The following is a 21,915-nucleotide window of genomic DNA, read 5'->3' as shown; positions in this document are numbered from 1 at the left end:
CCACCCGTGGCCTAAATAGATTGGTCCTTGGATCCCATCAAGACCTTTCATGTTAATCTGTTCGTGAATGGAAGTGCAACATAGTAAAGTATCAGCATATATATGATACTGAACTATCTAAAATCGTTTGCAAATATTTAATAACTTAGTGTCATACATTGAAGAAAACTACACGATCCGAATAGTTGTCATTTTGATTATTCCCATCAAATTTGTATGGAAACTGCACGAAGCAAACCTTTCTTCCTGATGTGGGATCCATCATAAAGCACATGGCTTCTCTTAAAGCTTTACTGTTGTTTATATAATGTGTGCAATCCAGGTTCAAAATGAAAGGAGCATTTGATAATACTCCTGAAACACGTATCTGGAATTGGATTTATCGAAAAATAATCAGAAAGACTAACTCAGTCGCTGTAAAATTTTCTTGCAGAAACCTTAAAGAGACGGGGGACTTGGAAAATACATCACCAGAGCATTCATGGCACCAGCCTTTTTATGGTGATTAAATCCTGGTCTTTTTTCTCGAGATACATAAACTAAACGTGGTAGCTTATCTCCATTTGCATCCAATGAATCGCCATGACCCAGAAATACCTGCTCAAGCATATGCATTACGAACATAAAAAAACAACTTTTGAAGGTAAGATTCAAATATGGTATTTATTAAAGTTATTTCATGGGAGAGTCTAATTTATCACTACCCCTTCGAGAGCATGACATTAATGTTGTTAGTTTAGTGTGGAATCTGACTGTATCGATCAATCGTGTTGTACTGCTATTTTGGGCCTCAATTCTATCAGTTGAGCTCGTTGGGTCCTCCCCTTTCTTGAGTTTGGGTGCTTGGACCAAAGAATTTTTTTCCCGTACAACCGTACAACGCTATGGCGTTGTGTACCTGAGTGTTGTGGCACTGTATAGTTTGCTTTTTAGACATACAGAGAGAGGAACACTATGGTGCTCCAAATGTTGGCGCTGCGGCGTTATCAGGCAGACTGGAGAAGGAGAGTTGAGCGCTGTAGCGCTCCAAACGTGGCTCCGGGAGACGGGCTGATGGTTTTCTTTCTCCTTTTTATTAAGGATTGCATACCTTGGTGGTTTTTATATGTTTATCTTTGTTTGTTTGTAAAAGAATGGTACAGGGGTAAAGAGAAATAAGGAGAGATCTATACTATTTCTCCTAAATTTTCATAGTGAATTTTTGGGTGTAGTGTGGCGCTATGTTTTTTTTTTTCCGGTTTCAGGTGTTTCCACGTTAAATCTTGGTATACTTTCTTTTCGTTGCATTTTCTCTTTCTTGTTTGTGTTCATTGCGTGGTTTACTTCCCCAACAAAAGTTTGTAACCATGGATACTATTACATGCATTATACTTTTGGACTTTATTTATTTATCACATTTAGATAAAATTTGCTAATCTTTCACTTGATATTTCTTAATTAGAAGCTATGATATTTATTGAAGATGATATAGAATTTTAAAGACAAACCACTGAAGAAGCTAATCATATCATTCCTTCAATTGAATTGTTGAAACTTCATGTGTTAGACAATATATGTTTATGCTTTTGTTGTTGTACTAGACATTTAATGCTTACTTTTATTTTGATATTATAAGCTACAAGGCTACAAATGATGTTACTTTTTTTTTTTTTGTAATTTCAAATATTATGCGTTGATTGCTTTCTTAATTTTTATGTCAGATTTATAAATGATAATGCAGTGTCAGCGCTGTACCCGTATCCTATATTTTTAAGAATTGACATGTCCCGTATTCGTATCATGTCGTATCAATGTCGCCGTATCCGTATCGGTGCAACATAGCTTACAAAAAATATCATCGAGTATATCTATACTTTGGGCAACACAGCTACCAGTCGTATAACATAATAAGATAGTCATGCTATTAACTATGGTAGTGAAATATATATGTGCATTGATTTCCGTAAGGAGATTTTCTAGCTAAATGTTTTTTTACGAAAAATTAAACTAATCTTAAGAAGGCATAACTCCTTTTTGTGAGAGACAAAATGTTATTCAATTGACAAAGAACACAGCTTCTAGTCTTGAACATAGCACATATAACCCATGCACCACTTTTTATGCAAATTGCTTGAAATTAATGTCTTACAACTCATCAAAATTAAAAGAGTTGAAATCCTGATGATATTCTCATAGAAGTGGTACCTGCTAGAAATCGGAGGCTTTATAACATCTCAATTGTTCTCTAAGAATGATGATATATAGGTTTTACATGGAAAATCATTCATAAACGACCACTAAGTTGCTACATCATAAATTTAAACTCAAAGTAGGAGATTTCTAAGTTTGGAGCTTAAACTCTTCATCCATTCTGGATAAGATTTTGTTTTGATTTTCAAGATTGATGACTACAAAGTTCAAGATTTATTTATACTCGATTTTTTAAGATTGATGGCTACCAACTCAAGATTTATTATCACTTGATTTCAAGTTAGTGACTACCTAAATAAGTTTCATTCATATATAATCCTTTACACCTACCACTCATGTTGCAGCTGTAAAAGAAAATAAATCAATGGTTATATGCATCCTACAAGAATAGAGAAAAAATAAAAGAAAATGGAAAAGTGTGAAGCTTTTGACTATAGTAGAGAGAAGCAAAGAGAGGGAGATGCTTTCAACATTCAATCCTCATTTTTGTAGTATGCTCCCTCTCAATCATTTACCCAGACAAATTAAGAGTGAAAAAAAAAGAAAAAAAAAAGAAGGGGTGAAGCTTTCTGCCATAGGAGAGAGAAGTTCTCGCAATAGAGAAGTGAAGAGAGGAGAAGCTTTCGCACTAGAGAAGAGATTAGAGAAAATAGATGTAACATCAATATCTTATTCTTCATGTTCAACCTCACCTTTGTAGCATGTTCCCTCTCAATTATCAATACAAATAAAATGACATCTTTTTCATTTTGCATTTGAAGTGTAATTTTTTCATATATATGTTTTGAAGCTTAATGAAATATTTAATCTACTTGTGACTTTGGATATAGGAGAATCTCACCAAATCTTGTGAATTTGCTTGTCTTGTATTTAAGATCTTTGGTGTGTTTGTTCTAGTTTTTATTTGATTTTGCCTGAAATTTAATCATTCCTAACAACTTTTTGACATTCAATTAGCTTTTCAATACTGAAGTACTAAAGCGCACTTGGTAGTTACCCATTGTTGAACCATAGGTCAATTGTTTTAAAGGCTGTGAGTACAAATCACTTGAAATTAGGAATTCAACCCTTATTTTACTTATGATGTGCCCACATTGAAATACATCTAAATAACGGTAACATTGTCATATTTTTTGTTTTATGAAGAATTTAAGCATCTGGTGATTTGTTGGACACGTATAAAATAGCTTTCTTCCCCCTCTTTGTGTTTTGGACAAAAAACTATAAAAACACTTGATTTACAATCACCTGAACCATTCCTGGATGATCCTGGGCATCATTTCCCGGCCAAGGAACTCCGTGTTGCATTGTCCAACCTCCTTCAGGAACTTTTTGCGACATGGAAATTAATCCATTAATCCGAATCTTGAACTCCTCATATTCTCTCTGCATTTGCAATAACAGAGTCAAATTTAACATAGGAGCATTCTTTTGTGTATATTTGCCCATCCAGCACTATAATTTAAAAATTATTTCTGACCTAATTCAAAAGGTTGAAGGTTCAGAAAAATTACAATAAATATAAGGGGATTTACATACATACCATTTTATTTCCTGCTATTTACATATCCAACACCCAAAATATTAATATTACAAACTTACCACCCATATACAATTTTAATATCAAATATATCACTCATATATTTCATTCCTACTACTCATACAACTCTACAAACTTTAATATTTCATTTAATGCACTCATATTTGTTCTATGGATGATAGGCATGTAATATTAATATTTTGAATGTCAAATATGTGAATAGCATGAACTAAAGTGGTATGTATGTATGTAAATCTCCCTAAATTCAATTTACGTGACTTGAAATTGAATGTAACGAGACCTTCATTGCGCGGCGCTCCCCAACAAATGCTGGATCAATTTTGCTTTTTAGGTAATTTATTTTCTGATTGAAATAGGATTCTGGAGCGCGAGGTTCAATGTTAAATTTTTTGCAGAATGGAACCCATTTTTTGGCAAATAGTGATGTTTCAGAGAGTGCCTCAAATGTGAGCATTGCAGCTCCATCATCAGATACATAGCATGAAACTTTATGAGCCGGATAATCAACAGCTAGTATAGACAAAACTGCATTGGCAGTTATTAGAGGATGTTCTTTCTTAGGATCTTCTGTGTTGATAAAAACATCAATATCTGCTAACTGAGATTGTTCTTCTTCTTTCTCGTACCTTAATGAAAGGCGATCTAAGAAAGTTTCTCGCTCTATTGGGTACCATTTTGGGAACTGATCCAATAGCCATGATACTGTAAAGCATACTTCACATATGACTGATATTAGCCATAATGCATAGGCATTTTCCACTGGATTTAGAAGTCTGTAATGGAGAAAGAAGCCAATAATGATGAGCCGAAGAATTATTACGATTCTGTATGGGTTGATCTTCTTTGATGCTATTGGTAATTTTCTTGACAGTGGTTTTCTTGCTTCATCCATTCTGCAAAAGCAATAAGATTATTGTTAAAGCATGAAGATTATTAGATTTTTTTTCCAGATCCGCTGTTTGGAAAAAATGTTGATATAGATATATTGATAGATACAGCTTTTTGGCTTAAATTTCCTTTCCGATTAAAAATGCCGGTCATTTTCGGGTTAGCATGTTGACTCGGACATGATCCGAATTTTCAAACGGGTTTGTAATTAGAACCCAAATTCGACCCGTTTGTTAAACGGGTCTACTTGAAACCAAATTTTTCGTGTATCGCGCATTGCTGTCTCATACTCTCAAGTCTCATCAACCCACCTCCTTGCCACTTCTTCCTCGCAGCCTCTCTTCCTCATGGATTAGTTCAAACGCTGCTTCTCTCACATTAAAGCACGCTCACTCCCTCATCGGCTAGCTTAATCACTAACTCTCACAAACTAGTTTACCTTCTTAATTAATCTCCCTCATTAATTTCGCACCCTTGCTGACTCAATGGGATTGCTTTGTCTCTATAGACTCGCCAACCTGTTCTTTTCATCTTGATCACAAGTACACTCGATGATGCCACTGTAATATCTCTTTCATTGACGAAGCCTAAAGTCCTGACTCTTCGCCGATACATTTGTGGACCTCTAAGGGTTAAATCCATGAGATATTTAGCAATTATTTTGATATTTCTAGGTTAGATGACTTAGTCTTTGTGTTTAAGAGATCCTTGGAATTTGGATGAAGTGTGATTTTTGAGAAAAAAATAAAAAATGATTCCGTGACTTTTTATGAATGTTTAAATGATCTCTAATCAGTGGCGGAGCCAGAAATTTTTATTAATGGGAGCATAAATTAATAATTTGTAAAATACACTTAATTTTTTAGGTTGACTTCTATTGTCTTTTATTTTAATAGTTTATAGTGAAATAATATTTTTAACTTTAAAAAATATCAATATTTATTTTTAAAAAACTATTAATTCCATATTCTATTAGTTGTATTTAGGGGTGTAAGTGAGCCGAGCCGGCTCGTGAGCCGGCTCGAACTTGACTCGTTAACGAGCTCGCGAGTCGAGCTTATCGAGCTTCGAGCTCGAGCTCGAGCCTATAATCGAGCTCGAGTTCGAGCTTGAGCCGGTTTGGCTCGTGGGCCGGCTCCCCGGGCGTAAAAATTCCCTCCCCCGGCTCGCGAGCCGGCTCGAGCTTGTTAACAGTGACACGAGCTCGAGTTCGAGCTCGCTTTCTATCTAACGAGCCGAACTCGATAAGGGCTAAAACTCGACTCGACTCGACTCGTTTACACCACTAGTTGTATTACATAAAATTCTATTATTTCCATTTTTTTACTTTAAATATTTAAGAATTTAAATGGTAGTTTTAAATTCGAACTTTCTATAAATATAATTTCAAGATTGCGAACTTTCTATGAAAAAAATTATTCAGACTTATTAATAAATATATTATTATGCACTAAAAGGAGTTATTAAATAACTATTTTATTTATTATAAAATTGTTATCAAATACAATTAAGTTGGACTATTTTAAAATTACTACTCATAATGAATTAACTTAGTATTTGTATATAAAAATAGATAATAATAATTAGTCTCTATCCAAAAAGTTTGTAAAAACAATTTAAAATTATATTTTAAGAAAAAAGTTTATAGCAAAAGGCGTAAAAAATATCTCAAGGAAAAATTTATGTAAAAACAGAAATAATTTGAGAAGATAAATATGTGATAAAAATATTATTTTTAATTTATCAAAGTAACAAGAAAATAAGAGCATTTATTTTATGTAACTAAATCCCAAATTTTTTTAGAGAACTATTTCAAAGAAAAAAAATTATTTTAATGAAAATTCTTCAAATCAGTTGAGGGGATTTTTTTTTTCTTCTAATGGCTGAATGTGCCATCCCCACTCAACCACTCCACAGCCATCTTAATTATGAAAGCTGGAGAGAGAGAGAGAGAGAGAGTATTTACTATTTACGGTGCCTGATTGATGCCTAGACGCTAGGGGCCTGCGGTCAGGAGGGATAAACTTATAAAAGTGACTCCCGCCTGCAGTTCTTCCTCATCGATGGCTCCATAGTTGCTCCACTTTTCCTCTCCATGCAATCCTTCTTCATCACCACCAACCGCATCTACAGCAAAATATTTAGTCACTGTGGCCCCAGCGCCCCCATTGTGACTCCGCCACTGTCTCAAAATAATTTTATGATGGGATTATTTTTATTTCTCTTTAAGGAGTTGAGAGATCAAAATTATCATTTAATTTATTTGGAGACTATTTTGATTTTTCATATAAAGAGTCAAATGATCAATTTGATACTTTTCTCAATGATTTATATATAAAGATTTTGAATTTTTGTTTAAGTAGTATGATTTTTATATATAGTTTTCTGTATCTTTTAATTTTGTTTAACTGGCCCACTCAATTGAAAACTTGGTTGTTACATTTCTCATCATTATTTTATGCATGCATTATTAGATTTTTTGAACTAAAATATGAATGAACTGAATATGAAATTTAAATTTTAAAATTTATCAAAAAATTCTAAATTTTAATTTTATTTTTATTCATATTTTTATTTATAAAACATTTAATATACAAAATTTATAACACTTAGACCTCACCCCACAACAATTAAAATGCTCCATTTTATGCCTACATACATAATTTAGAACATTGCTAGCAACTTGTACGATAGTTAAAATTTGGTTGTGCTTGAGTGGTAAAAAACATGGCTGCTGTGATCCATGGCGTGCATATTGGTGGTTGAGTAATTTGAACAACTATATAATTCACAATCAATATACTGATGAAACACAACTTATTTTGATCTGTTGGTTCAGAGTTTTGATTATCAACTAAGAAGTTTTGGATTCGAGTCAGCAGTACCATACAGTAATTAGAATGCAAAGTGTTTATCTACCCAAATAAGAACTCATGGATTGGAAACTCACATTAGTGTATCAGAATCACCTTCTTCATAATCCATATAATCTTCTTGGAAAGCACAGCCACCTGCTCCAGTCTTTTGCTGCATATGAAGCTGCTTTCTCTTCCAATTTTCTACTGTATTCTTCCCTGCAATACTTCCATAACCATATAATGACATGTCTCTACTTTTGTTCATTGGTCTTGGCTGAACTGAAGCAAATAAATAAATAACAGTGTATGAAACTACCCTTGAAATATATATTTATATATACATATATGGACAACTTCATAAACTTACGAGCTGTGCTTGATTCTGCTTGACAGAGCACCTGATCCAGAGAGTCCCGGGAGTTTACAGATGAAGGAACTATTAGAGCTTGAGGATCATGACCATCAACCTAAATACAGACAAAAACATGAGTGATTGAAGAAATTACTTAGCATTGTTGCTTATAAGAGGTTTTAGTTAAGTTTTGTACCTCTCCATAAGTAATACAAGGGAAACCAGTATTATTCTTTGAATTAGAATGATAGATATCAGAGGTGCCAGCCCCAATGTTACTGTGAGAGCTCCACCAATCCGATTTGTTTTGGATGTCAAACTTTGAACCAGAGCTGATCCAATTAGCATTGCATAAACTAAATTCATGATCCAAGTCATCAGCTTCGTCTTCTTCCTCATCGCCGTCTACCCGTCGACTACCTGTTAGACATAATACCATCCTTACATATATGAAGTTTTAGGCTTCATTTGTGACGGCTTTCTTACTGCTTCTTAAAGCAGATTTTTAGGAAAGCCGTCCTATAAGAAAGACGTCCCAAACGAAGCCTTAGTTTTATGTTTACATGCATGGAAATAGTTTTTCTATGTTCTGTAGATATTAGACGTTACAATAAGAAATTTCACCCCATAAGAGAACCTTTTTGCCGCTTATATCGAGTCTTGCATTGAGGACAGACTTGATCACCCTCTCTTCTCTCATACTCATAGCAGGGTCTACATACAGGAAACGCACATTCATTGCAAGCAACAAAGAACTCTTTGATATTGTTGAATTCCAATATCTCAATATGTTCTCCACAAATCTGGCAAACCCCGCTTCCTAATACTTGTAAAGGTTTCTCCTGATCAGAAGCCAAGAACTTGCATAAGCAACTTCACAGTAAGGGAGAGAAGCTATAAGAAAAAGAGGCAACGGAAGAATATGCAAAATACAGTAACAGAAGTTCAAGAGCTGGCTTCAATGGCGCACTCACCCTCCAAGAATCCTCGGCATTGATGACCACAAACTCTTTCCCTGAACCAGCAACGAGGCCTCTTCCTGCTCCCATCTCCTCCTCCTTCTTCTCCTCCTTCTTCTTCTTCTTCTTCTTCTTCTTCGTCTTCTTCTTCTTCTCTCTCTCTCAGAAAGATAAACAGAGAGCTGTAAGGAGGAAGGAAAGAACCGGAAACTTTCCTTGCGGTGCTAAAAGAAAAAGGAATCCTTTTGCGAGCGCTGATACCTTGTGAAACGGAGAACAGGGCAAACAGAGGAGATGGAGGGAAAAAAAGCAGGGCGCTTTGGGGAGGATCCGTGCCTCCGTGGGAATAGAGAAGAATAGCAGAGTTTTTTTTTAAAAAGTTGCAGACGAGCGAGGGAAGACAAGAAGGTTAAGGAGCTTTTTAAGTAAGCTCTAATGACGAGTTACCATGTTTTTTTTTTTATAAATTATAAATTCACTGAATCTGATTATTACTAATTGTTAAAATAATTTTGATTTTCTGATCATTATTATTTTGAATTTAGTTTCAAAAAGTCTAAAATACTGAATTTAGTGATTCAAATAACCGTTGTTTATCTTCAAATTAAAATAATTAGTTCTATTATTTTAATAATTAAAATCAACTATTACTTTAATAATAATATTTGATAGATTTTTTTTTTTTTTGGAACGGGGGATCTATAATATTTGATAGATTAAAAAATATTTAATTGGCAGATATCTTGATAAACTATTTATGTACGAAATTTTGTATTTAAATTAGAATCATTTAAACTTCTATTTAAAAAAATTTACAGTCAAATTAAACTCTTTCATATCTACGATACTAAAAAATTATCTTATTTGAGTTTAGATGGGCCCAAATTATACTAGAGAAGGTCAAACTATAATACTAATTGCAATTATAAATGTCATAGCATGTAAGCTATCATTCACTTTGGTCTAATCTTTCATATACCAAGTTAAATTAAACCACATGATTTTATCTTTTTTTTTTTTTTAATTTAATTTCCCTCAAAATCACCTATTCCATAAATTTGCTATCACAAAAAGCTTAACTATGAAATTCAAAATAAAACCAACCATTATATAGGTGTGTCATTATTTGACACGACCTGAAAATCCGACTCGAATCTGATCAGAAAATTTTGGGTTAGGTTTATCCCGTTTGTGAAAAAGGTCGTGTTCAGGATCAACAAACCGACTTGTTTCAAAAATCGGGTAGGATTCGAGTTGACTCGAAAACCCGAAAATGATCCAAAAAATCGGCATGTTCACGTCTGCTTCCCACCCAGCCTGTGTTGCCCAACGCGTTGAGTCGCGTCACTTCGGACTTCACGTGCACGTCACCATCGCGTCTTTTTGCGAGAGTCAAGATGTTGTTGTTACGCCGCGCCACCATGCCATTGCCGAAACAGGTAGTAACGACAGGAGGCGGGAGCTCGCTATCTTCCTCATGAATCGGAGGTCGGGACAGTTCGCCTCCTTCGACGACGTTCCTTCCTGCCGAATCGATGGTCGAGACAGTTCACCGGAACTAGAAGTAGCGATAAGAGTTTGTTATCTTCCTCACTTTCGTGTGTTTCTTCAACCAAATCCTATAAATCCATGTTGGGTTGGGTCAACCCAAAAACCAGACGGGTCTAGTACGGGTTGAACAAACTGACCCGTTTGTAAAAAATTGGGTGTGGTTATGATCAACCTAAATAAGATCGGGTCAGTTTCAGGTTCCACCCGAATCCGACCCTTAACCCGAAATTGACATCACAAAGTGTATTTCATATTATACAATAATCATGTAATATACATTTCAATGGATTTTTTCCTCTTTCAATGTGTGTTATTTTGTTCATTTATAAAGATGCAATTCACCAAGTTCAAACAAATATTATTATACTAAAAGCTAAATAAATAAGTTCATATAAAATAAATAATACAATAAATATAATTTAAATCATTATATTAAAGTTCTCACTTTTTTTCAAACTCAACAACAGCCATTTAATTCCAAACACTAATGTCTAAACAAAGAACTTTTATTTGGTCCGGTGAACGTACGTAGAAGAACGTCCGGTCGGCACTAAAATCCCACAAAAAAACTCAGTATTTGCTCGGTATTGCTAGGTATTATTTGGTAATAACGAGGAATACCATCACATGAAGACCAATACCGAGTTATACCGAGCTATACCGAGCAATACCGAGTTATACAAAAAAATACCGATTTTTCTAGGAAAAACTCGGTATTGCTCGGTATAGCTCGGTATAACTCGGTATTGAGTCTTCACATGATGATATTCCTCGTTATTGTTTGGTATTGCTCGGTATTTCTCGTTTTTTGACGCGATCGGATGACATAATAAAGTATGAGCTTTTTGCCGACCTAAACCGTCGCATATAATACTTAGGTCAAACAGCCAAATATCTATATCTTAAAACTTTGTAACTCCTAAAGTAGGCCGAAGAACATAATCTATTACCGAAGCCATCCTCTTCTAGTCTTCTTATTACTTTTATTATGCATTTATTCATTTATAACTATATATATAAAAAAAAAGATATATTTGCACACACTGAGTGATATACAAGACTTGAATATATTATAATTTTATCTAACTTTTGTAGATTATGAGTTCTTTGATGAAATTCTTATTCAAAATAAAATGTATGGAAAGATTCTTTAATGATTATTATATGATTTTTTTTAAGATTGAAATCACAAAATGATGATTAGACTTTTAATAGAACGTACAACAACAACGACGACAACAACAACATCAAGCCTTTGTCCTACTAAGTGGGGTCGGCTACATGAATTATTTTTTTCCATTGCGTCATGTTAAAAATCAAATTCTCATTTAAATCTAATAAAGAAAGACAATTTTTAATATTTCATAACCATGTTTTTTAGGCCTACCTCTATCTTTTTTAATATAAGTCAAATCTAATACATCTACTTTTCTAACTAGGTCATCAGAAGTCTGTCGTTTTATGTGATCAAACCATCTAAGGCGAGTCTCTCTAATCTTATCTTCCACTGGAGCTATTCCAACCTTTTCACTTATATGCTCATTTCGTATCATGTCTCTAAGGGAAAATCCACTCATCGGCCTGAGCATCCTCATATATGCAACACTTTACTTAATATTATACTTCTAAATCCACCCTAAACATTATGCACCATAAAACATTGTTGATCTCACCACCATCTTATAGAATTTTCCCTTAAGTTTGAGGACTTTTCTATCACATAAAAAGTCCGATGCATTCCTCCAGTTCAACCATCTAATTTGAATTCTACTGATAAGATGAGTCTCACCATCATCTTAACACTACCATTGCCATGTCTCAAATCCTAGATGAGAAAAATGGAAGATTGCGTTAGGTAGTCGACAGTCAGCGTAAAATTTATCGAATAATTATGATATAAATTCTTTAATACTTTTAATATAACATAATAGAGAAAAAAAATTATGAAGCCAACTCCACATAGTTGGATCAAGACGTGATGTTATTTTTATTATTGTTTTTTTTAATATATCTCAAAACAAATCTAACACCTTTCAAGCTGATTATATATATATATATATATATATATATATAATCTAAAAACCTCTACAACTTACAAAAGAATGAGGTTTTGAAAATATTAACTCCAAGTAATCATGACATAATAACAAAATTAATTTAAATGGCCAAATAATTTGATCTCGATCAATAATTTATATATTTCTATAATTTGAATTGACCTTAGACTTGTTTATCCACATTTGTCCAATCTAATTAATTTTCAAAATAAAAAAAATCCAAAAATTTAACTTTATTTTTCTTAGTGGGGTCCTAAATCTGAAGGATTAGCGTCTAAGCCATCTTGAAAGGCTCAATCAAAAGAATAAAAGAAATAAATAATGTTGAAAATTTTATAGTGATAAATCATAAACAAATTTTTTGGCTTATTACATGTCTTTGATGAATAGAATAGGCCAAAACATTATTAATAGAGCCGTCCATAGCATTCTTAAGCTATCATTTTTATTGAGATAATATATATTTTATTTTTCAAGTATTTATGCTATGAGTCCTTTTGGTAGTTTGTAGATAGAAACTAAAATTTGGAAGTTTGGTAATAATATAATTTCTCTTAATTTTATGCTTGAAAATAAAAAAATCATATTAGCATGAGAAAGTTTGAGGATGAGAAAGCCAGAGGAGAAAATCAATTGGATTCGAGTAGACCTACAAACTCATTTTTATAAAAAAAACTACCCATTTAATATATATATATTCAGTAGTGAGGTATAATCTTCTTATTTTTGATAAAAAATATTATATTTTATAGTTTATAAGTTATACAAAATTCTTTAACAAAAATGAATTTACGGGTCAGGTTCAAGCCATTCGGATTTCTAACGGTTTGAATTAAGGTTGATGTTTTTGACCCATTTATTAAACGGGTTAGCTTCGCATTGACAATATTCGAGTCAAGCCAATTTCAGATGAAAATCAAACCTGATCCGTCAACCCGTTTTGAAACCCTTATTAGAACATCATAATGTGACGGGAAACTTTACTGTTGTAGTAAATATTCTCACTCATCTTCTTATCATTACTGCATAAATTTTCAAAGATTACCAAATCACAAAGAAAATTAAACAACTCAACATAGAAACTGAGCATAATAACAAGCATGATGCCAAAGTAGCCGAAATAAAATGGAAATTTATCTGTTCCGCATAAAAAAATTTCTCTTTTGTAAGACAACTATTGCTCACCAGCAAAGCACCAAATTCAGGCTGAAATGGATTTGGGCTAAGCTTTCCAAATGCGGATAGTGCCATCTACAGAGGATGTAATCATGCAACAATCCTTCGGGTGGTAGTTCACGCTCGTCACCTGACCAAGAAACAATCAGAGTTCTTTTAAGAGAAAAATAATAGATATAAGAGAGACAAGATTTATAGTAAAGAAATGGCTCAATTATTGGGCCTAAAATAGAAAGAATTCTAAGAGATCAAAACAGTCCCCATAAAGAGGGAAAAACCTGAACACATAACTGACATTAATCAAATCAACTGTCCTCAAGTATACAATTAATTCAATATTTATAGGACATAAAATAGACCAATTAGTGGGCCTAAAATAAAACGAAAAATAAGAGAAGAAAACAGGCCAAAACTGGCCCCATAAAGAGGAAACAAAATATAAATAAAATTAACCTAATCTATCATGAATTCACTATTAATCGATTGACTTGTTTAGCACACCAAATCATGCTTCCTTAAGGAGTTGAAGGCAGGAGGGCCGTAGCAAGAGAGAGATTATTACGTGCGGACTCTGGATCAAAGTTGCGTCCGGATTTTGTGACGCAGTGTGTATAATAATTGCACAGTAAAAATGCAGTGTGAACATGGAAGGAGCTAACATAGGAGTAGAATCAACAGTTGAATGACTGTCCAGCATGTTCGTGTAAATAGATAAACTAATCTAGTAATATAGAAAAATAAAAAAAAAATCTAGTAATATAAACTTACAACAGAGGAATGTGCCCGGAAACTTGAAACCACGGATGCATCAACTAAATCCCAGAAATAAATAAAACCGTCTTCAGATCCACCAGTTACGTGGGCATCAGTATTTGTAAGGCAGCAATCCATTTTGTAAGACTACAAACCAATAGAAAAAATTCTCATAAACAACAAAAAACTTGTAAAGAACTCCTCATATTCTACTTTGGAATTACCTACAGAAAGGGTCAAAAGAAGAACCTATAGAGCTTTAATACCTTACAGATGTGACCCTTATATTGTTGTAGGAGTTCTCCTGTGGTCCTGCCATTACGAATAAATTATTTGGTAACAAACATTAGAGTTAATATGAATGAATTACTATTTACTATTAGACTTTTTTTATTACCTGTCTAGAAGGCGCAGGGTAGAATCTAAGCAATTAGCAAGAGTACAGTTAGTATCATTTGACAAGGAGATACAATTGACCGGTTGCTTCAAGTCATCGACAAGCTCTCTAATTCGTGACAATGCAAGGAAATGTTAAAGAGCTTATAAAAGTTTGAATCTAGTAAGGAGCAAGAAATTGAAAGTATAATTCAATATAATGTGAATTTACTGATATAATTCCATGCAAACCACTCACCTACCAATTCGAATGTCAAATGTGCGAACAGTTGCATCAACACTTCCAGCTATAATTTCAGTTTTTGTCAAACAAATCGACATTACACTATCCATAAATGTATCAATAATCTGAAATAAAACAAAAGCAATTTATCATATGTGAACTACAACTTATTACTATCAAATAATCAGAATTATGGATTTCTTATCTAATAACTCAGGTTTCTAAATTGCAAACCTGAATTGGCTCCGTACTATGAGATCTGCAATCCCATGCCCTCACAGAACGATCATAACCAGCTGATACGACCACAGATCCATACTCATTGAACTTGACTGCATTCACCTGAAGAAACAGGGTATACATGACGTTAATTGCAAGGTAATCCAAGAGAGAGGACTTAAATAGATACTTCCTTGTGCATTAAATGGTGTTCCATTGAAGTTCAAAGACCAAACAATTTCAAGGATCACATAGAAGGATGGCAACGTTGAAAGTATAATAAAAAGAAATCAACTCGAGGGAGTGCTCCCTTGCAGGTCCGTAAAATCCCCAAAAAAGCTTAAAGATGAATCTTTCATCAAATATTTGTTCAAATCTTAAAAATTTTCAAAACTTGAGGGAGTCCTCCTTTGCAAGTCAATGAAAGGACATGGAACCTCATCTTGAACTTGGTGAACCCACAGCTCAGTTAAATCAGTAGATGTCAAATATTTATAAAATGATATACAAAGGTTTGAACATTAAAAAATCCGAGTCCTGGAATCCTTCTGTGCTAACCAACAACTAGGCCCAATCAAATCAGTTTAATGTGCAAATTTTAAAATCTCTCAGCCAAGTCGAACATCCAAATCAAAGGAAATAAATTCATATGGGCTTCCCTAAAATTATTAATTATTTGACTTCCCTAAATTCCAAGGGTTGTGAGCTCCAATCTTTTGGCCTACTCTACAGTCTCTACTATCAAAGCGTTAAGTCTCAACTGCCTTAAATTAAAAAAGCTCATATCATGCCAAAAACATCAATTCAAAAGTTAAATAAATACATCTGGGCTTTTTTAAAACAAGGGTTGTAAATCCCACAAGGAAATCATCAATTCATGGCCTTCCCTAACAACTCGGGTTATAAGTCCCAGCCCTCAATCAAGTTAAGTTGAGAACAAAATAGACCTAAATCCAAATACAATCAAATCATAGTATCGGTTAGGATTATAAGTCTCAATCTTCGACAATTCATAAATAAAGCTGTAAGATCCATTATCTCAAATCAAGTCTCTATCAAACATCAAATATAAATGAAGGTCTAAAATATCAAAAATTGGGCTTATCTATATGCCTACACACTTCTAGGGCCATAAGTCCTATCAAAAGAAAAAGACAACCACAAAACCATAAGCTTAACAAGTGCATAAGCTCCAACCAAGTCGGCATAAGACTGTAAGCCTCACAAACACAAAAATATGCCAACGCTTCAGACTCAAGTATCCTTCAAATTAAGGTTGTATGCCCTGAGCTTGAAACTCAATAAAATAAGGGTAGTAAGTCCCACATGCCCTACATTCATCAATTTATAAATCCCAAGCTTCTCATGAACATAATCTAAATGAACAAATTCAAATAAAGAAAATTTAAGGCAAACAAGTTCAAGTCAACAAATACAAATCAACAAACATATGGCTGGCACTGCCACACCTTCATTGAAAGGTTGTAAGTCCTATCCTTAGGCATTCTTAGAATGTAAGCCGCAATCACGTAGTTGGTTTAGCATAAACTCACCAAACTATACGTATAACATAAAAACAAAATCTCAAGTCAAGTTGATACAAAATCTCCAAATCTATAAACTCAAACCACATGGAGCATCTCTATCAAATCCAAAGGCATAAGTCCTCAACATCTACACAAATCTATGTCAGACGTGCATAAAGCCATAAAAAACTCTAAAATCAAAACTTTAAACAAAATGTCAAAATCTTTAAGCTGAGCTCATACAAATTACACAAATCTCGACTCAACTTTCCTACTAAATATAAGGATATAAGTCCCGACTTTACCAAATCCTAAATTAATCAATCTGAGTTTGTACCAAATACATAGTTCTTGAGTCTCACATGCCTTCCTTGCTAATACAATGATATAAGTAACTTAATCCCAAATTCTTTAAGCAAAGTTTAAACTAAATACACGAGTCCCAAGTCTCAAGGGCCTTCCTACCTAAAATAGAGATGGAAGCCCTTGCTTTTCTGAATCCCCTGGTCAAATTCATATGAACTATATATGAATTTTAAGTATTAGGCATCTTTGGCCAATATAGAGATGAGAAATTGTTATCAAATAAATTAATTTTCAAACTACACCAAACAACTATAAGCCCTACAAAAATATCCAAAATACATTTGTAAGTCATTTTCAAAGATGTAAGCCTTGACATTTGTAGAATTTAAATTCTCCTTTGTGCGAACAAAAACTCACCAGAGTTAACAAAAAAAAAAAAAAAACCCTCTATACTTGTGGATTTTCTTCAAGTCAACTAAATTCCAATCCAAAACTCAAGCTAACTAAGAGTTACAAACCAGAGGCGCCTAATGGGTATTTCAAAACTCTATACCAAGCATATGCTAACCTTAAATAATAGACCTAGAGGACCGCCTCAAGTTAAATATATGATGTGATACCATAATATAGTGCATTCTGAAAGAATGACTACAACACACTAAATTATAATGGCTTGTATGCTTTAGAGAACTCTTCTTTCAAAAGTGATACCATAACTTGGGTCATGAATGATTGAATTGAAAAAAAAAAAAAAAGAGCATCGAAGCAAACCTCAATATGGAATAATCAAATCCATTGCGTTGAACATCAAGAATCACACAAAAACACCTTTGAACCATTGACACCTACACTAGTATCCTTGGATTTATTTGATTCAGGACTAGAACACTAAATCAAATAAAGAAAGAGTATAGATTCTAATGCATCAGACCAATCTATTCAAGATATCTAATAAGAGTTAACTTATGATTGTTAATTAGACTCTCCAGGTTATACAACATCATACCCCTTTATTGTTGGTAAAATTGTTCACAAGCTTGAATTGAGGTGTTAGAACCATGGAAACTTAAATGCATTGACCACCATTTCCTAATCATATCCTGAATACAAAACCAAATTCAACCATTCGGAATTTAGAGCGCACATGATGTTCTTAATTGATAGTTTTTTTAGTACTGAGATATAAGTAACTATAGGAGTTTACAGCCTTGGAAAACCTCGATCCTTCAAATTTATTATAACTCTACGATAGTGCAACTTCAAACTAGGCTAAATATTTGAGAAAATAAAATATTCTACATTTAAAAACTCTATGTTCCTCGTAATATGGTCCCTAAACTCCAATCAAATTTGAATGGAAGGATTACTCCTCGAGCTTATGAGAGCTTTCAAAGCACTCGATAGGTAAGTGAATAATGGGTTACATAGATAATATTTTGGTGTGTACTACTCTAACATTATGAGCCCTTGATGTACAATATAATTCTTTTAGAGTTACACAGTTTTGGCTTATGAGTCCTTTGGCCATAAGGCCTTATATAATAGATATTATTTTAATCATGTTCGATCCCCTTCCATTTACTTAAATGACTTGCATGATTTTTTTGTTTGATTTTGTGATTTTTTTCATTAAGCTCTAATGCAATACAACACCATCGAGATCATAACTGATAAATATTCTCCCAAAATTGATTGGAAAAAACAAAGGCAATATTGGAGCATTCCAATCGGGTATTTTACAAAGTAAATTCATTGGATTGGTAAGGATGATAGATGACTTTTAACGAGAATACTCTTAGTAAGACCGCAATGAGTCGTACTCCTGACTCAGATCGATTAAGCTATATTCTTTGGAAGTGATAATGTCTACACCATCATATTTTATTCTATCCAATTTGAGAACAAACATAATAATCTCACATACCTTAACAATCTACATTATATGTGAGAGTTCTCTACACCAACCAGTACTTACCTTGAAAGAAAGATTCTTTTAATACAATTAAATTTGTCACATCAATATCTAATTCAACCATATGGAGCCATTGTGTGAGTGATCCATTATTAAATCTTGCACATTCACAATAAAAGCCACCAAAATATCTATGTAAGTCACAAATCACAAATTATATGAATCACTTTATCTCAACCGAGTCTTAAACTCTCATACCACTTAATTAGAGATTTTGTATCAAAGGGGGATTAAAATTGGACTTCATATACATGTGACAAAAACCTAATTTTAAGCCAAAATTTTAAGCTTACGAAAGGGGGAAAGCCAACCACTTGATATTTCCACATTAATATATTTTTGAATATGAGACTAAACCCAACTTTTTCACATGCCTTAAAAACCTCCCCCTTACATGAAAGCTCTCCAAATCACCAATCACTCCTCCTAAAATAAAATCTTTTTAAAACATTAAGTATCATGACCAATATCTCACTAAACCATGTTAAGTCATTGTGGATTTCACGCATTATTCAACATTGCTTAATAGTTTTAAAAGAAAAACAAAACTCCAGGGAACCATAAACCATTAAATCCAAATGGGCCTTTTAGCTCTACTGCAGTTTGTTAGCATGGATCAAAAGAGGGCGAAACTTAGGCATGAGATATCAGTGGCAAAGTTTCTGACCCGAAAGCTTAAGCCAACGGGACAATAAATATAACATTTGGTATTTCAACATCAATATCTTTTTTATCCATTATATATAGGACTAAAATCAATACTTTCATAAGATTTAACAATGTTCCTCTCATATGAAAGATCTTTAAATTGCTCATCATTACCCCTCAAATGATGATCTTTTTAATATCATCGAGTGTACAACCAAATCTCATTAAATCATATGGAGCTGTCATGAGAATCATCTGTCATTAAACATCATTCAACCATAATAAAAGACACAAAAAACCCAATGGAGTCACAAAATGCATGAACCACATGATCCTAGTAGACCTTTAGCTTTGATGTCATTTGTTAAGGAATGCTGATTAAAGGGAAGCTAAAGTTGGGCCTGATACACTTGTCAATTTTTTTAAAGCTTAAGTGTATGAGATAGGAGAGTTAATCACTTTGTATCCTCTACACCAAAATATTTTCTCATGCTATAGTACTTACCCAAATACGTTTACGTTCCTTAACCATAACAACAAAAATCTAAGCTCATGCGTACTCGTATTTCAACTCTCAATCAAGAGAAGAAAGAATCATTTTCTTTTCTCTATTACAACTCGCAATCATGAAAAATGGGGGATTTGCATACATACCACTATATACTACTCTATTTACATATCTAACACCTAAAATTTTAATATTACATTCATACCACCCATAGTTCACTTTCATATCAAATATGGGTGGTAGGAATCAAATATATGGGTGGTGGGAATGAAATATGGGTGAAATATTTGATATTAAAATAATATAAGGTGATATATATGTAATATTAAAGTTTTAGGTGTTAAATATATAAATAGAGTATTATAAAGTGGTATGTAGGTAAATCCCCCATAATTTATCTCCTCTCCTCAGAGCCGTTCCTTTCTTCCCTCAGCTCCCAATCATTGTGTTAGTTCATTACATTTTGTACTTATGTAAGATGGCAGGCATCAATTGACACACATTAAATTCTAATGATAAAAGAAAACCACACCAGCGAGAACTAACCTCGCTATCATGCCCGCGGAATTTCCGTATCACACGCCCGGTTGCAACATCCCAGTAAAAAACCTGCCGATCCCCACCGCATGAACAAATCTTGGCATTGTCCCTTTCAGTACAACAATTGATGAATGCAACGAAGTTTAGCCGTCACAGTACAAAGATGGGAGATAATTATACGAGATGAAACGCATCGAAAGCGGTAGTTCTAGGGGCTCGTACGAGGTAACATGAACGTCACGAACCTCGCGGCCATGGGATTTGTAGGTTTTGATATGGATACCACGGTGAGGGTTCCAAAGGCGGAGGGTTCGGTCCTTGCCACAGCTCAGGCAGTAGTTTCCGTCGCCGTTGAATCGAGCAGCCAAAACTGCCCCCTCGTGCCCTCGAAGGACGCCCGCCTCCTTTCTTGGGAGCTCCGATGAACTCCCACTGCTCGTCATGCCCTTTCCCCACTTCCGCTGCCGTCGGCCACCCTGGCTTGTCCTTCTGAGCGATCGGTCGGTCGATCTTCCCTAATTGTGCCCAGTTCAACTGGTAAAGTCGCCCTCTGATCCACACCTGCAATGCCGCATAGGGTGACTGAATCGACAAAATCAGGCTCAACCCTAGTCAATTTATAGTTGGGTTTACTCAGTTTTCAAATGAATTGATTTCAAATAGATTTTTTAGATTGGCTGAAATCTCTAAAGCTCAAATTAGCTTTGAAAAGTGAAAGCCATAAATAAAAAAATAATTGACCACCTGAGATAAAGAAATACTACACAACCTGAAGTGGTTGTTTGGTGGTAAAGATTTGAGAATGATTTAAGTTAAGATTCTATTTGAGATGGTTGTAATTTTTTATAAAATTAATTATAAAGTTATTGTGAAGAAAAAAATAACTTAACAACTTTGTTTGTTAAAAAAGCTTTTCACTATATAATTTTTTTGAAAAACAGTGAGAAAACAGTTTTCAAAAGAAATTATGATTGCTATTTAAAAAACAAAACAATGAAAAAGCCATCCTAAATATACCCTAAATCTTGTTAAACTCTTAAATCTTAAATATCAAATTTATAAAATATTGGCATTAGGAGTTTTAACTTAAATTCACATATCTCACAAATTTCTCTTCTTTTTCATATGTTGTAATCTTATTAATGCCCTCATCAACAAACTATCCTTGAGACTTCCCCGCCTTTTTGCCATCGAGGGTTATGAATAGGAGTGGAAGGGGGAGATAGACTAAT

General features: G+C 33.8%; 2 protein-coding genes across 3 annotated transcripts; both read right to left on the bottom strand.

The window, feature by feature from the left end:
* Nucleotides 1–3,143: 3,143 nt before the first annotated feature.
* On the bottom strand, nucleotides 3,144–9,129 carry LOC110102765 (cellulose synthase A catalytic subunit 6 [UDP-forming]-like). Its single transcript, XM_028698667.1, has 8 exons — nucleotides 8,824–9,129; nucleotides 8,487–8,691; nucleotides 8,046–8,269; nucleotides 7,865–7,964; nucleotides 7,590–7,776; nucleotides 4,032–4,650; nucleotides 3,439–3,576; nucleotides 3,144–3,221 (listed from the first exon to the last, which is right to left on the bottom strand). The coding sequence occupies exons 1-8, from the start codon at nucleotides 8,896–8,898 to the stop codon at nucleotides 3,144–3,146; spliced, it is 1,626 nt and encodes a 541-aa protein (XP_028554500.1). The 5' UTR covers nucleotides 8,899–9,129.
* A 4,096-nt stretch (nucleotides 9,130–13,225) lies between these two features.
* LOC110102750 (WD repeat domain-containing protein 83) lies at nucleotides 13,226–21,180 on the bottom strand. 2 transcript variants are annotated; one of them, XM_020831219.2, is made up of 9 exons: nucleotides 20,906–21,180; nucleotides 20,690–20,792; nucleotides 15,199–15,306; nucleotides 14,980–15,089; nucleotides 14,743–14,850; nucleotides 14,612–14,657; nucleotides 14,361–14,492; nucleotides 13,602–13,722; nucleotides 13,226–13,438 (listed from the first exon to the last, which is right to left on the bottom strand). In XM_020831219.2, exons 1-8 carry the CDS (start codon nucleotides 21,124–21,126, stop codon nucleotides 13,639–13,641), a joined length of 912 nt encoding a protein of 303 aa, XP_020686878.1. In that variant the 5' UTR covers nucleotides 21,127–21,180; the 3' UTR covers nucleotides 13,226–13,438; nucleotides 13,602–13,638. The 2 variants fall into 2 exon arrangements, with proteins under 2 accessions (XP_020686878.1, XP_020686870.1); XM_020831211.2 differs by having other exon boundaries at nucleotides 13,403–13,722.
* Between the last annotated feature and the right edge of the window lie 735 nt (nucleotides 21,181–21,915).

This window comes from Dendrobium catenatum, unplaced genomic scaffold (assembly GCF_001605985.2).
Source record: "Dendrobium catenatum unplaced genomic scaffold, ASM160598v2 fragScaff_scaffold_1117, whole genome shotgun sequence".
Lineage (NCBI taxonomy): Eukaryota > Viridiplantae > Streptophyta > Magnoliopsida > Asparagales > Orchidaceae > Dendrobium > Dendrobium catenatum.
This window is presented reverse-complemented; position numbering and strand designations above follow the sequence as displayed.